The 12,314-nt window shown below is 34.1% G+C and overlaps 1 protein-coding gene across 1 annotated transcript; it reads right to left on the bottom strand.

Annotated features, from left to right (window-relative positions):
- Window positions 1-227: 227 nt before the first annotated feature.
- LOC134274291 (protein mothers against dpp-like) lies at window positions 228-7,142 on the bottom strand. The gene is made up of 6 exons (XM_062756556.1): window positions 7,005-7,142; window positions 6,030-6,456; window positions 5,568-5,765; window positions 5,175-5,318; window positions 3,549-3,791; window positions 228-3,196 (listed from the first exon to the last, which is right to left on the bottom strand). The coding sequence occupies exons 2-6, from the start codon at window positions 6,442-6,444 to the stop codon at window positions 2,796-2,798; spliced, it is 1,401 nt and encodes a 466-aa protein (XP_062612540.1). The 5' UTR covers window positions 6,445-6,456; window positions 7,005-7,142; the 3' UTR covers window positions 228-2,795.
- Window positions 7,143-12,314: the final 5,172 nt, after the last annotated feature.

Genomic DNA, 12,314 nt, shown 5'->3' with positions numbered 1-12,314 from the left:
TTTTTGCTTGCATAATCAGGGTCTATGAAAAAATGCGTTTTATATTGAAGGGGAATAATGCATCTGGTCTTAGTAATTGAACCCTAATCCCATGTATTTCAGTTTATTTGAAAACATTTATAAACTTGAAGAATTTTTTCACCATGTGTCTTCATCTTAGCTCTATCACAATTAAGGATAATTCTACAATTTCCATGGTATTGCCTACAACTGAAGAACAACCAACATTGTAAGGTTCTCTTTTATTATGCAGCTGATGACATCTGAAGCAGTATATTAATACATGCAGTGATAGCTACAAGCAGGAAAAAAGGCAGTTATCACATCAATACTGGTGACAACTACATGCTGAAAAAATGTAATGCTTCTTTGTTCATTGCAACATAAACATTTCTCAAATTTATGGTAAATGCATTGCACAGGTTATGTTTATAACAAGGACTCCTTTGTGAAATTGAATAAATGTAAAAAGATCAAAGTTTGGCAAAAGAAATGACGTAAAACATAGCTTGGGAGAGATTCTTGGTTTTTCAAAAGCTAAGACAATTTGCTCTAAATATTTCTATCTGCAGCAACAAAATTGCAATGGTAGAGTTAAAAACTTAACTACATGATGGACACAGAAAAGTAAGATGTCAAGTTCTGTTAATCAATATGGCATGATCAGATCTAAACAAAGGCTGCCTCCTAAGTTCCCTGTGACCTTTAACCTCACTGGTATTACACACCAATACACTGGTACTACACAGGAATATACAAACAATTACCATAAACAGACAAGAAATTTCTCCCTGTATTAAACGATTGTGAAAGGTAAAGAATTGATATACACATGATAGTAGAAAAATTTCACTTTTTTTTTTACATCTTCATTTTTAACAAGCTAGGAATCATCTGCCTCCAACTGCATTCTACATTATAAAAGTCATTATGTATCCAGCAACAAAATATTACATCTTCATTCAAAAACCTTGCTCAATATAGTAAAATGCAAAAATAAAAAATACAACCTATATTTTTCGTTTGACATTAACTTAGAATATATATATAAAAAAGTTCATATAAATCAACAATAGTAAAAATTCTTATCATTTTCAACTCTTTATAACTGACATAAGCCTAACCTGGGATCCCTTCTGAAAGAGCACATCAAATCATTACGAGATATTTCCCACAGAAAATCAATATAATGTGTTGTAGATAACTTATTATACACCAGAACACCAATATCTCATTGATATTGTTTTCAATTTGATCAAGTTTACAGGGAACATTTCAATTGCAAATTCACTAAAACACAAAATTTGCAGATCCAAGTATTTGATATATTTTTTACGTGATCATAAATAATTGGAGAATTAGCATATAATAAGTAATCCACATCTTATATGGGTACATTTGTAACAGAGAATATATATTTTGTGACCCCAAAAATAATAAACAATGAAGTAAAAATGTTTTATCACATAAGCTGCTCTTTCACTTTAAACAAGTATAAACTATAAAATTATAAATTCAGCACTTACTTAGGAAGCTTATACAATGAATCATAATTTTTTCTGCACACAATTAATATAAAAATGTTCCTATATATTTCAGTTTTACCATTCATACACTGTACATACATTTAGTTAAGAATACAGTTTTTTGTTCATTGTTAATAGCATCAAACTCCTTTTCTACAACTTCAATTGTACAACATAGTAGTTTAGAAACATACAACATATGGTTAAGTAGTCTGAAAATCATGAACTATTTATCTTGTGCAGGTGCACTAAAGAAGAAGGGAAAAAAAATCCCATCTGAAATGGAAAAAAATACAATGTCTTTGAAGAGAAGTAAATCTTTTTCAGCTTTATAAATATATGCCATTATTACAGTATGTACACATCCAGCTGATTGAAAATATCTCTAAAGGGTATTTATAGTGTTCACAATATCATGTCAATATGAAATTTAATGATAATTTTATGCTTCCAACATGCATTAATAAATATGGTATGTGAATGTCCATACTACATTGTATTTCTGATCAAGTTTGCTGAAGACCATAATCTTTTATCATGCAACATTCATCTTTTATTGAAGGTAGCAATACCAAAATGGTGTTATCTTATCATCAATAATGCCACACTGCATTTCAACTGGAGTGACCAAAAAAAAAGTTCCTGGTTAATTTACTACTCATAATTGCTAGTATCTAAGCTTAAGGCTTTTTGTGTCAACAAATAGTGTTAGTAGATATGCAGTGTCTGTTAGAATAGCACAATATTTACATCACAGAACTAACAACAAGAATTAAGATGACATGCAGACATACTATTAAATATATATACATGTATATACCCTTTCATCTATCAAATAATTTACAATTCACCATCTTTCTGCAAACATAAAATATAATGGTGTACTTTGAGTGTTAATATATCTCCTTCTCCACAGATTTTTGCCACTTTTAAGAAGTTTACCACTTTCAGTAAGATTACCCTTGAAAACAATACAACCTCAAAACTGATGATATCTATAAACATGCTATAGCTGATGACTGTAGGCAACTCAGATATACAAAGCACTAACTCATTTGGAATGCACAGACAACTGCTTATTCATCATACAACTGCTGAGTAGTTTACATATATAAAAACACTCTGAGATATAACATAAATTTTGTAATTCTGGTTGGACATCTCCATTTTTAGCTTTGACAATTCGATGTACATGACAACACTGAGTGACCGGTGATATTTTTTTTGGCCTCGAGATCGATTGGTTTGAGAGACGGAGGATTCTGACGATCAGGATACAGAAGAGATAGGGTTGTGAGGGGAACCCATCTGAGTGAGGACTTTGTCCAGCCACTGCAGGGGGCCATTTAAATGGATCTCAATCCAGCAGGGGGTGCTGGTCACGTCTTGGCGGTGGTACTCTGCCCCCCAGCCCTTGACAAAACTCATCCTAATGGTGCACATTTTGGTGAGTTCATAGACAGCCTCAAAGCCATGGTTGACAGACTGACTGAGTAGAGCTGCAAACTCTTGGTTGTTGAAGATCTTCAAACTGCAGCCCGGAGGAATCTTGCACACTGTGGTGGGATGAAATCCATGGTGGTAATTGCAGTTACGACTCTGAACAAATATACTAGAGTCACTCAGGCATTCTGCAAACACCTCTCCTCCCACATAATACAAATGCACACCTGTAAAATACAAATAAAGTGTCTGTGAAAAAAAGAAAGATGATGTGCCTACTGAATCTAAAAGACTGAGCCATAATATTTGCTTAAATGTAATTTTTTTAGTCTACATCCCTATTAAAGGAGATTTCATATTTTATCTTCTTCAGAGTGAATGAACAATAACTAAATGAATGTTGATTATTGTTTTATATTATCTCTGATAAAAAAAAAAAGAGACACATGAGTGAGAATGCAAATTTGACAAGCATATGCTCTTGTACAATTATTTGAATATAAAGTCCTCTCAAATAACTCTTAAAAATTAATTTAAAGTAAATCAAATATTTATTCAAAGTTAATTAATCTAGCAAACCTTTACTAATGTGTCTTCTGGTATTCTCTATGGTAGAATTGCGGTTAACATTTGACAGTAATCCCAAGCAGAATCGATCTGCATTGTTAGAAGGATCGGTGAATCCGTCAACAACAATGCTTGTTTGTGATGCATGGAAGGCTTCCCCCACCCTGTTGTTCAGCTCATAGTAGACAATGGAGCACCAGAACTGGGGTTCCTGATAAGTCACTGGCTGTAGATCTGTCAGTTTTACAGACATACCTAAAAATAGTAAAGGGAAATTAGACCTAACTGCTAGCATCAACAGTAAATCATAATAAACACTGTCTGTTTACTACTACTGTTTGCTTCTTAAATGGGTCCAACGTAACGGGAGGTCAACATTACCACTACATCGCCAAAAATTTCAACTCATTACTGCTACATTTTTTCAAATTTTTGACCTATCATTACCACTACATTTTTCCGCCGAAATCAATTCCTTACCGCTACATATTTAATCTGACAGTCAAAAACAACCCATTACCGATACATATTAAACTAGCCAGGTATGGTACGGAATACGAGTTCCAATCAACAGAGTTCACTCATTATGTAGTGAAGTACATTTCCAATTTAAATTCTAGACAGAAGAATGTGAAGACTGTGGGTTTTATCTATGATCAGTGCTTGATTTTATTTTTATATTTTTTAAAGTGTTTTATAAAATAAAATAGAATTTAAATAAAAAATATGATACAGAAAATATCCTGCTCAAAGTCCTACTTTCACCTCCCCATGGTGAGAAGGGTAAACAGGACTTGTATATGTAGTACTTTGCAATGTAGTGGTAATGTACAATTTTATTTATATGTAGCGGTAATGTTAACGTTTTTTCTAGCGGCAATGACTATGTAGCGGTAATGAAGATTTTGAAAACGTAGCGGTAATGATACGCACCCTAACTAAACAAGAGTCTTTTAAAGTCACTAGCAGAAAACTTACTTCCTCTAGAATGCTTTTCGGTTGAAAGTTATATAGCAATAAATAACCTGGTATTAAATCTGTATAGCTATAAAGGGTGTAATGAAAACATCAAATAAATTACTGAGTCTGTGATTTTTATGACAGAACTTTATCCATTTGTTCAGAACTGAAAAGCAAAAAAAAAAAAAAAAAATTAAAAAAAAATAAAAAATAACTACCTGAGTGACCACCTCTAAAAATGTGGGTTTGAGTACATCAAACATATATATTTTTAATGCTGGCCTTAGTGTTTGGCTAAAATTATTGTTTGTTTATATGTGTTACAGGCTAATTGTATTCATGCAATTTTGTGTTAAGTCAGTGATAATATAATGAAAATTTACAATATATATATGTATATAATTATATCTTACTTCTATTTTTATTTTAATAAGTGTAAAGAATTATTTCATAAAATGTTTCAATGGGACAATGCTTTTTTGAAAGAAAATGAGGAATTTCCTCCAGGTGAACAATATTGGTACTTTGGTAGTAAATTTCATTTCGATTAATCCATGTCCAAGTCCAGAAAATTATTTTGGCTACAGTGGAAACCCTAAGTAATATAGTAGATCCACTGTCTTACATCTTTAATGTCTTTTAAAACTAAATCTTATATTGGGAGCTTAGTTTTCTTACCTCCAGGTCCTACTCTGTTTCCATGGGAGGATGCTGGCATTGTGTCCATTGGCTGATGGTGGGGCCGTGGATGGTTGTTTCTGTTTTGGTTATTCACATTGGCATTATCATCGTGTGGCTGATATGCTGGTGGTGGTGTGCCCGCTTCGAACAAAAATGACAAATGTCAAACAAGCAACAAATAATACCAATATATATACCCTGTAAAATGTGAAAATAAACTTAAGATTTTTTCCCAATAACTTATCGAAAAAATCCACACATTATTGAAGAAATCCACACAATATCATTTTTCTTGCTCATGCACAAAGAAAAATATGTTCTTTATCCATCATTATTGTCTGTCACCTTATTGAATTACACCTTATCACGGTGTTTATCACACTTAAATACCTGGCAAACCATATGGGCTGCCCGGTCCTGAGCTAGCAGGAGAGTTAGGTCCCTGGGATGGGTGAAAGCCATTAGGGTCAAAGCTTATGTTGTGTGGCATTGCTGGTTCTGGGGCTTGTTGGAATGGGGGCAATGAGGGCGGCGATCCATGACCTGCAGGAAACTCACTGTAGCGTGGAACAAGGACTGGTGGTAGCACTGAAATACAGAAACAGTATATTGATCACAAAGAAAAAATCAGATCCATGAGCAACATTACTACATTTAGCTTTAATTTTTTGCAATCAAAACAAATTGAACTTTTCACACATTTTTTAAAATTACATAATGAATCTCTTCATTTCATCTAAAGTACTGATGAATGTTGTAGCCTTGTTAAATGTATTTTGAATTTAACAAATGTGAGAATCTGTGAAAAGCAAACAATATTTTTAAACCAATGAGCTACAAAGCAAACTGTACCTGGACTTTCTACTCTTTTGTAGTGATAAGGATTAATGCAGACTTCTTTCTGTTTAGCACTAAATGGGTATTCACATATATCTAAAGGTTTTAATTCATGATGACTCTGCAGATCTGGCCATCGCCACACCCTGCAATAAATGACATGTGGTAGTCCTTTCCTGTGGGACACTTGCAATCGACCATCCAGTGAGCGGGGGATTGTAACACATTTACTCGGTTGTCCTGGACAACTCAGGGCCTTCTCCAACTCTTCTAATGCACCTTTCTTCTTCTTCAGTTTCTTTACCAATGAGTCGACTGCCTTTTCAGCCCATTTTTCCTCTTCATCTCCTTGTTTCCAACCAAGAAGTCTCTTAACAGCAGGACTCGTGAATGAGAAAAGACTGTTTAGACTGGACATGGGGGAACTCATTCCAGTATCAATCTTCAAAAAAGAACAATGAAATAAAATTATTTACATAAAATGTAAATGTTAATGGTAAACAACACAAGTCCTGGGGATGACTACATCCAAATAAGAAATTTTAAAGAATGCATGTTCAAATATCATTTAAGTTAATCATAATGCTTCCTCAAATGTACTAAGAAAATTTACAATGAGGACTGGGAGTGTTCAATTCAAATGTATTATGATAACCTAAGGTTATGAGTAACAGAGTAACCTAATAGTTGGCACTCCTAAACTATCATAACAATATGGCTTTTAATTAGGTCAAAACTTATACAAATGTTGCATTAACACTAAAGAAAACTGAAATTATAATGATATCAATTCTTGTAAATATGTTAACAGACCAAAATCTATTTATAAAAAATTAAAAAGTTAATTTGATTAATTAATTCATTTGCTTGACCAATGAAAATTGTGCATGGTCATGATACATGGGTGCATGTATAACAAAACAAAAACATGGACACAACTTGGATGCTCTGGGGCATTCTTCCCTAAAACAAAAACATCTTGACCTTTACCTCTTGGATCGATATCAAAATCTTCTCAAAGATCCTTGTAAATAATTAACGGATAATTGTTACTTTCCATCAATCTACTATCCGATTAGACGATGAAAATTAACGGTATTGTGATTAGGCGACAGAACGACGAGCGACCGAATTACCAACTTAGAATGTAGAATTAATGCGCTTTCCGGAAGAAAGAACACTTCCTATTCAGTAAAATAGATTTGTAAATCTTTCGACAATTATGAAATAAATGGTATTTCGGGGTATCAGTAAATTTTTTCAGAAATTTATCCTGAACAAGTATGCAGTTTTTCGGTAATGTTCTATAAATCTGGGTATCTTGGATGGAACTATTTTGTTGAATCGGTAGGTTATTTATGAATGAAAAGCGCCTGCGCTTTGATGCTGTGACGTCAGGGCACTGGCGACGGAGTGACGGCACACGCAACCTGACCTATTAACCGGGAAAATGTACTGAGAAACACATGGCATAATTATAAGAATCTTGGAAATATATGTAAGCGCTGATTTCTATTTGAAATGAATTCATCTAAATATCATTTATATCAGACATGGAAGAATACTACAAAATCCAAGTAGATTAAAGTAAGACAAAAGTATTTTATAAACATTAATTGGAGGAAATTCGAGACGATGGTAATGGTCCACTGATCTCTACTTTCGCTTTGTACTTTCGTAAATAAAATCCACGGAGACTTGGGTAAAGTCTGTTACAAACATTAGAATATTTGAAAAATGGAAGTATGAAACAATGCCCAGGGTCAATAAAAAATACTATAACTGTTAATTACTATGATCAACAGTATGCCATAGCCTAGCTAGCTAACATAGAAAATATATCTGCTTCAGTGCTTGGTTACTAGCTAAAGAACTGTAGCTCACTGAAAAAATATATATTGACAGACTGGAGAGCTGCAGTGCCACCCATTGAAAAAACTGTATATTTATTGCGCACTAAAAGTTGCGCTCGGTTCTGGATTAATTCTTCCAAATTCTTATAACCTCAACAGGTCTGGTACAATCACTAGATTTAGCTACGTAGCTTGATTTATCTACTTAACTTTATTTACCTACCTGAGGTAGCTTTATTTAGCTACCAGATCAATTTATATCTATAAAAAAACATTTTTCTCGGTGATCAATTTCAACTTTGAACTCATCTGAAAACAATTCATGAAAAAATCACTCTTGAAGAAATGTCTTTTTCTGCACAATTGCAATCAAAGTTCTGAAAGTTTTGGGGCTGTGTATGACAGTTAGAACAGTTACTCCTGGAATGAAATGACAAAGAAGTCCAGTTCTGGTTAACATGATAATAGGTCGGTATTTATTCAGCACAATGTGAAGTGATCATACTCAGCCATGCCTCACCGCACACAATAGAAAGGACAGTTATCCAAACAATGGAATTACATGTTTTGCTCTAAATTGTCCAATTGCAGCAATGTATAAACTATCTCTGCTTTGGGTTGCTTTTTAAAACCTCCCTAGTATAAATATTAATAGTCATTCAATTGCGACTTTTTGTCTCTTTTTAAAAAAATGAAAAACTTTGAAAAGTTGCATTGAAATAGCTAAATAAAGCTACCTGAGGTAGGTAAATAAAGCTACGTAGGTGGTTCTACCTTCTGGACCTACGTAGCTAAATCTAGTGATTGTACTGGACCTGCTCAATATGCAAAGAAAGCTAGATTTCAAAAAAGTCCTTATTTCTCCATCAGTTACTCTCGTAGTTTACATCTGTACGAAGCGTGTTGAACCGAATTATCTTGCAAACCAAAATGGCAGTATAAATAAGCAAAATTTTTGATGTTAAAGAATGCTAAGAGCTAAAAAAAAATGTCAAATCTTAAAATTTTTCAGACCTAGGTTTTACAATAGAATATCTTATTAGAATATTTTATAGAATTTGCAAATATGATCTATTTTAATGTCGAACATGTCAAGTCTCAAGAACGATCAAATTTTTGAGGAAGGTGGAAATTTATATTTTACCCAAAACAGAGGGATTTGTGGTAAAACTAAAAGGTATCGGGGGAGAGGCCAATGAGAAGTCATGCAAATACAATATACTTGGTATCCCCATCTCATTTTGTTTGGCATGTGCCGTATATGTGTACTTGATAATTTGTTAAGTAACGATAAATATTTAATTTTTTAAAAGCAAGAATCTTCTTTAGATATTTAAAAGAATATGAAAAGAGTAAAATTTATTCATATTGGCATGACCATTATGAAAAAAAAATGTGTACGAAGAGTCAATCTTTTGTTGATACTTACAATTTAACAATTATAAAAAATATAAATCCACCCACCCGCCCCGATTTTATAGTAAATTAGGATGAGAATCTAAAGATTAATTTTATCTGGCCTGACAGGAGGGCTCATGGAAACAATTATAAAGAATGTTTTGTTGAGGAAACAGTGAAAGAATGTGTTTTTTTTTTTAGGAACACACAGTTAATAATATTTTGAGATGACAGTTTTAAAAACGTGGAGAAATTAATCGAGAAACAGCACACTTTTTTTCAATCGCAATAAATATACAGTTTTAGGTCACCTGAGTAAACTCAGGTAACCTGTTGCTATGCGTTTTCGTCCGTCGTCGTCCGTCGTGTGTCGTGTGTTAACATTTGAACATTTTCAGCTTCTTCTCTGCAACCACTGAACCAATTTCAACCAAATTTGGCACAAAGCATCTATGGGTGAAGGGGCAACAAAAGTTGTGAATTTCATGATCCCTGCCCCCCCTGGGGCCTGAGAGGTGGGGCCAAAACCACTAAAATTAATGCAATCTTTAAAAATCTTCTTCTTTACTCCTGGACATCGAGCAGTCAAACTATTTGCATGATTGTAATCAGCATTGAGTCCTCTACCAAAATTATGAAATTCATGGCCCTGGGGACAGGGTCCTGCATCCAGGCAAGGTAACAGTATATAGTGAAAATGCATTATTTCTTTGAAAATCTTCTTCTCTGCTCCTGGGTATTAAATAAACCAACTAAGTACATAGTTATGATGAGCAGAGTGCCTCTACCAAAATTGTGAATTTTATGGCCCCAGGGTCAGGGGTCTGGTATTAGGTGGGCTCTATTGATTATATAGTAAAAATACATGATTTCTTTGAAAATCTTCTTCTCTGCCCCTGGGTATTAAATAAACCAAGTAAGTAAATATTTATGATGAGCAAGAGTGCCTCTACCAAAATTGTGAATTTTATTGCCCCAGGGTCAAGGGTTCTAGTGTTGGGGGGGGGGCTCTATTGATTATATAGTGAAATTACATGAATTCTTTGAAAATCTTCTTCTCTGCTCCTAGGTATTAAATAAACTAACTAAGTGCATAGTTATGATGAGCAAGAGTGCCTCTACAAAAATTGTGAATTTAATGGCCCCAGGGTCAGGGGTTCTGGTGTTAGGGCAAGGCTCTATAGAGTATAGAGTGAAAATACATGAATTCTTTGAAAATCTTCTTCTCTGCTCCTAAGTATTAAATAAACTAACTAAGTACATAGTTATGATAAGCAAGTGTTCCTCAACCAAGATTGTGAATTTTATGGCCCCAGGGTCAAGGGTTCTGGTGTGTGTGTGTGGGGGGGGGGGGGGCTCTATTGATTATATAGTGAAAATATTTGAATTCCTTGAAAATCTTCTTCTCTGCTCCTAGGTATTATATAAACAAACTAAGTGCATAGTTATGATGAGCAAGTGTGCCTCAACCAAAATTGTGAATTTAATGGCCCTATCATCAAGGGTTCTGGTGTTGGGGGGGGGCTCTATTGATTATATAGTGAAATTACATGAATTCTTTGAAAATATTCTTCTCTGCTCCTAGGTATTAAATAAACTAACTAAGTGCATAGTTATGATGAGCAAGAGTGCCTCTACAAAAATTTTGAATTTTATGGCCCCAGCGTCAAGGGTTATGGTGCTGGGGGGCCTTATTGATTATAAAGTGAAAATACATGAATTCTTTGAAAATCTTCTTCTCTGCTCCTAGGTATTAAATAAACTAAGTAAGTGCATAGTTATGATGAGCAAGAATGCCTCTTCTAAAATTATGAATTTCATTGCCCCAGGGTCTGGGGTTCTGGTGTTAGGGTGGGGCTCTATTGATTATATAGTGAAAATAGTTTAAATCTTTGAAAATTTTCTTCTCTGTCTCTGGGTATGAAGCAGATGAACTACTTATATAGTTATGATGAGCAAGGGCCCTAATCTTGCAGAATTGTGAATTTCAAGGCCCCAGGGTCAGGGGTGGGGGTGGGGGGGCTCTACTTATATACTGAAAATGAATTAATTGTTTGAAATCTGGTCCTTTGTAATTATAAAACATTTATTTACTTTTTGATAGGCAATTTTAAGGGTGCCTTTTAAAAATTTGTGCAACCTAGGGTCAGGGGTTCATGTCAGAGTGTTAGGGGCACTACTGATTATTGCTGTATATTACTAATTAGTTGGAGTGCATTTTTGTTCCCCTACCCTGCGTATGGGTATTCAGTAACCAAGCTAAGCAACTGCTAAGTTTATTGTTATGATGATCAATGGTGCCTTTTCAAAATTGTGAATGCCATATAGCATCTGGCTTAAAACATGAATCAAATTCAATACACTGTAACTGGAAAGTTGTTGCATAATGCTCAGGTGACCTATAAGGCCCGTGGGCCTCTTGTTTCAGTGGCACTGTAGCTCTCTGGTCTGTCAATATATTTTTTTTCGGAGAGCTACAGTTCTGCAGCTACTTGGTTACGTCATTATAAAAGCTTATAAAATGTCATTTTTTTTGGTAGAGGCTAAATGGGATGGTTTTTCAATATTTTCATTTCACTGGATATTTTGAAAAATTTGACATTGAGTTTTATTTGACTAGTTGACACCCTCATACTCTACATTAAATTACTTCATCTAGTCAATGTGAAAGCTTAAGGGAGTGGAGATAACAACTCCAGTGCAATATTTTAAAATTTTCACAGTTCTGGGCTTTGTAGGAATGAATAGGGGGTTGTACAATTGGTGTTGTTAAAATGTGATTCAGCACTGCCATTAAATGATAATCAATGATTATGAACACACTAAATGCTGTAGTGATCATTTTAAAAAAATACTGTCACTGTGATCAGTTGTTTATATCTAAGCATTACAACTTCTGAATCAAGATATTACAGTTCAGAGTAGTGGGGAAAGTAGAAGATCAGAAACCCTTGGCTAGTGAAAGTGAATTATTTTCTGACTGTATTAATAATATGATGATGAGTCTACTTGAACATTGTAGTTGAGATGATTCAGCAAGAACTTTGGT

This window comes from Saccostrea cucullata, unplaced genomic scaffold (genome assembly GCF_032062105.1).
Source record: "Saccostrea cucullata isolate Sc308-1 unplaced genomic scaffold, CSIRO_AGI_Scuc_v1 ctg9966, whole genome shotgun sequence".
NCBI classification, from domain to species: Eukaryota; Metazoa; Mollusca; class Bivalvia; order Ostreida; family Ostreidae; genus Saccostrea; species Saccostrea cuccullata.
Note: the sequence above shows the minus strand (reverse complement) of the source record. Positions and strands in the feature narration are given on the sequence as shown.

What these genes read in the sequence shown, in the direction of transcription:
- LOC134274291 (XM_062756556.1), bottom strand. Translation starts at nt 6,444, where the DNA reads ATGAGTTCCCCCATGTCCAGTCTAAACAGTCTTTTCTCATTCACGAGT. An exon ending in CAAAAGAGTAGAAAGTCCAG is followed by an intron (nt 5,766 to 6,029) that starts GTACAGTTTGCT and finishes TCTGTATTTCAG; the next exon opens with TGCTACCACCAGTCCTTGTT. An exon ending in CAGAAGACACATTAGTAAAG is followed by an intron (nt 3,197 to 3,548) that starts GTTTGCTAGATT and finishes TGTATTTTACAG; the next exon opens with GTGTGCATTTGTATTATGTG.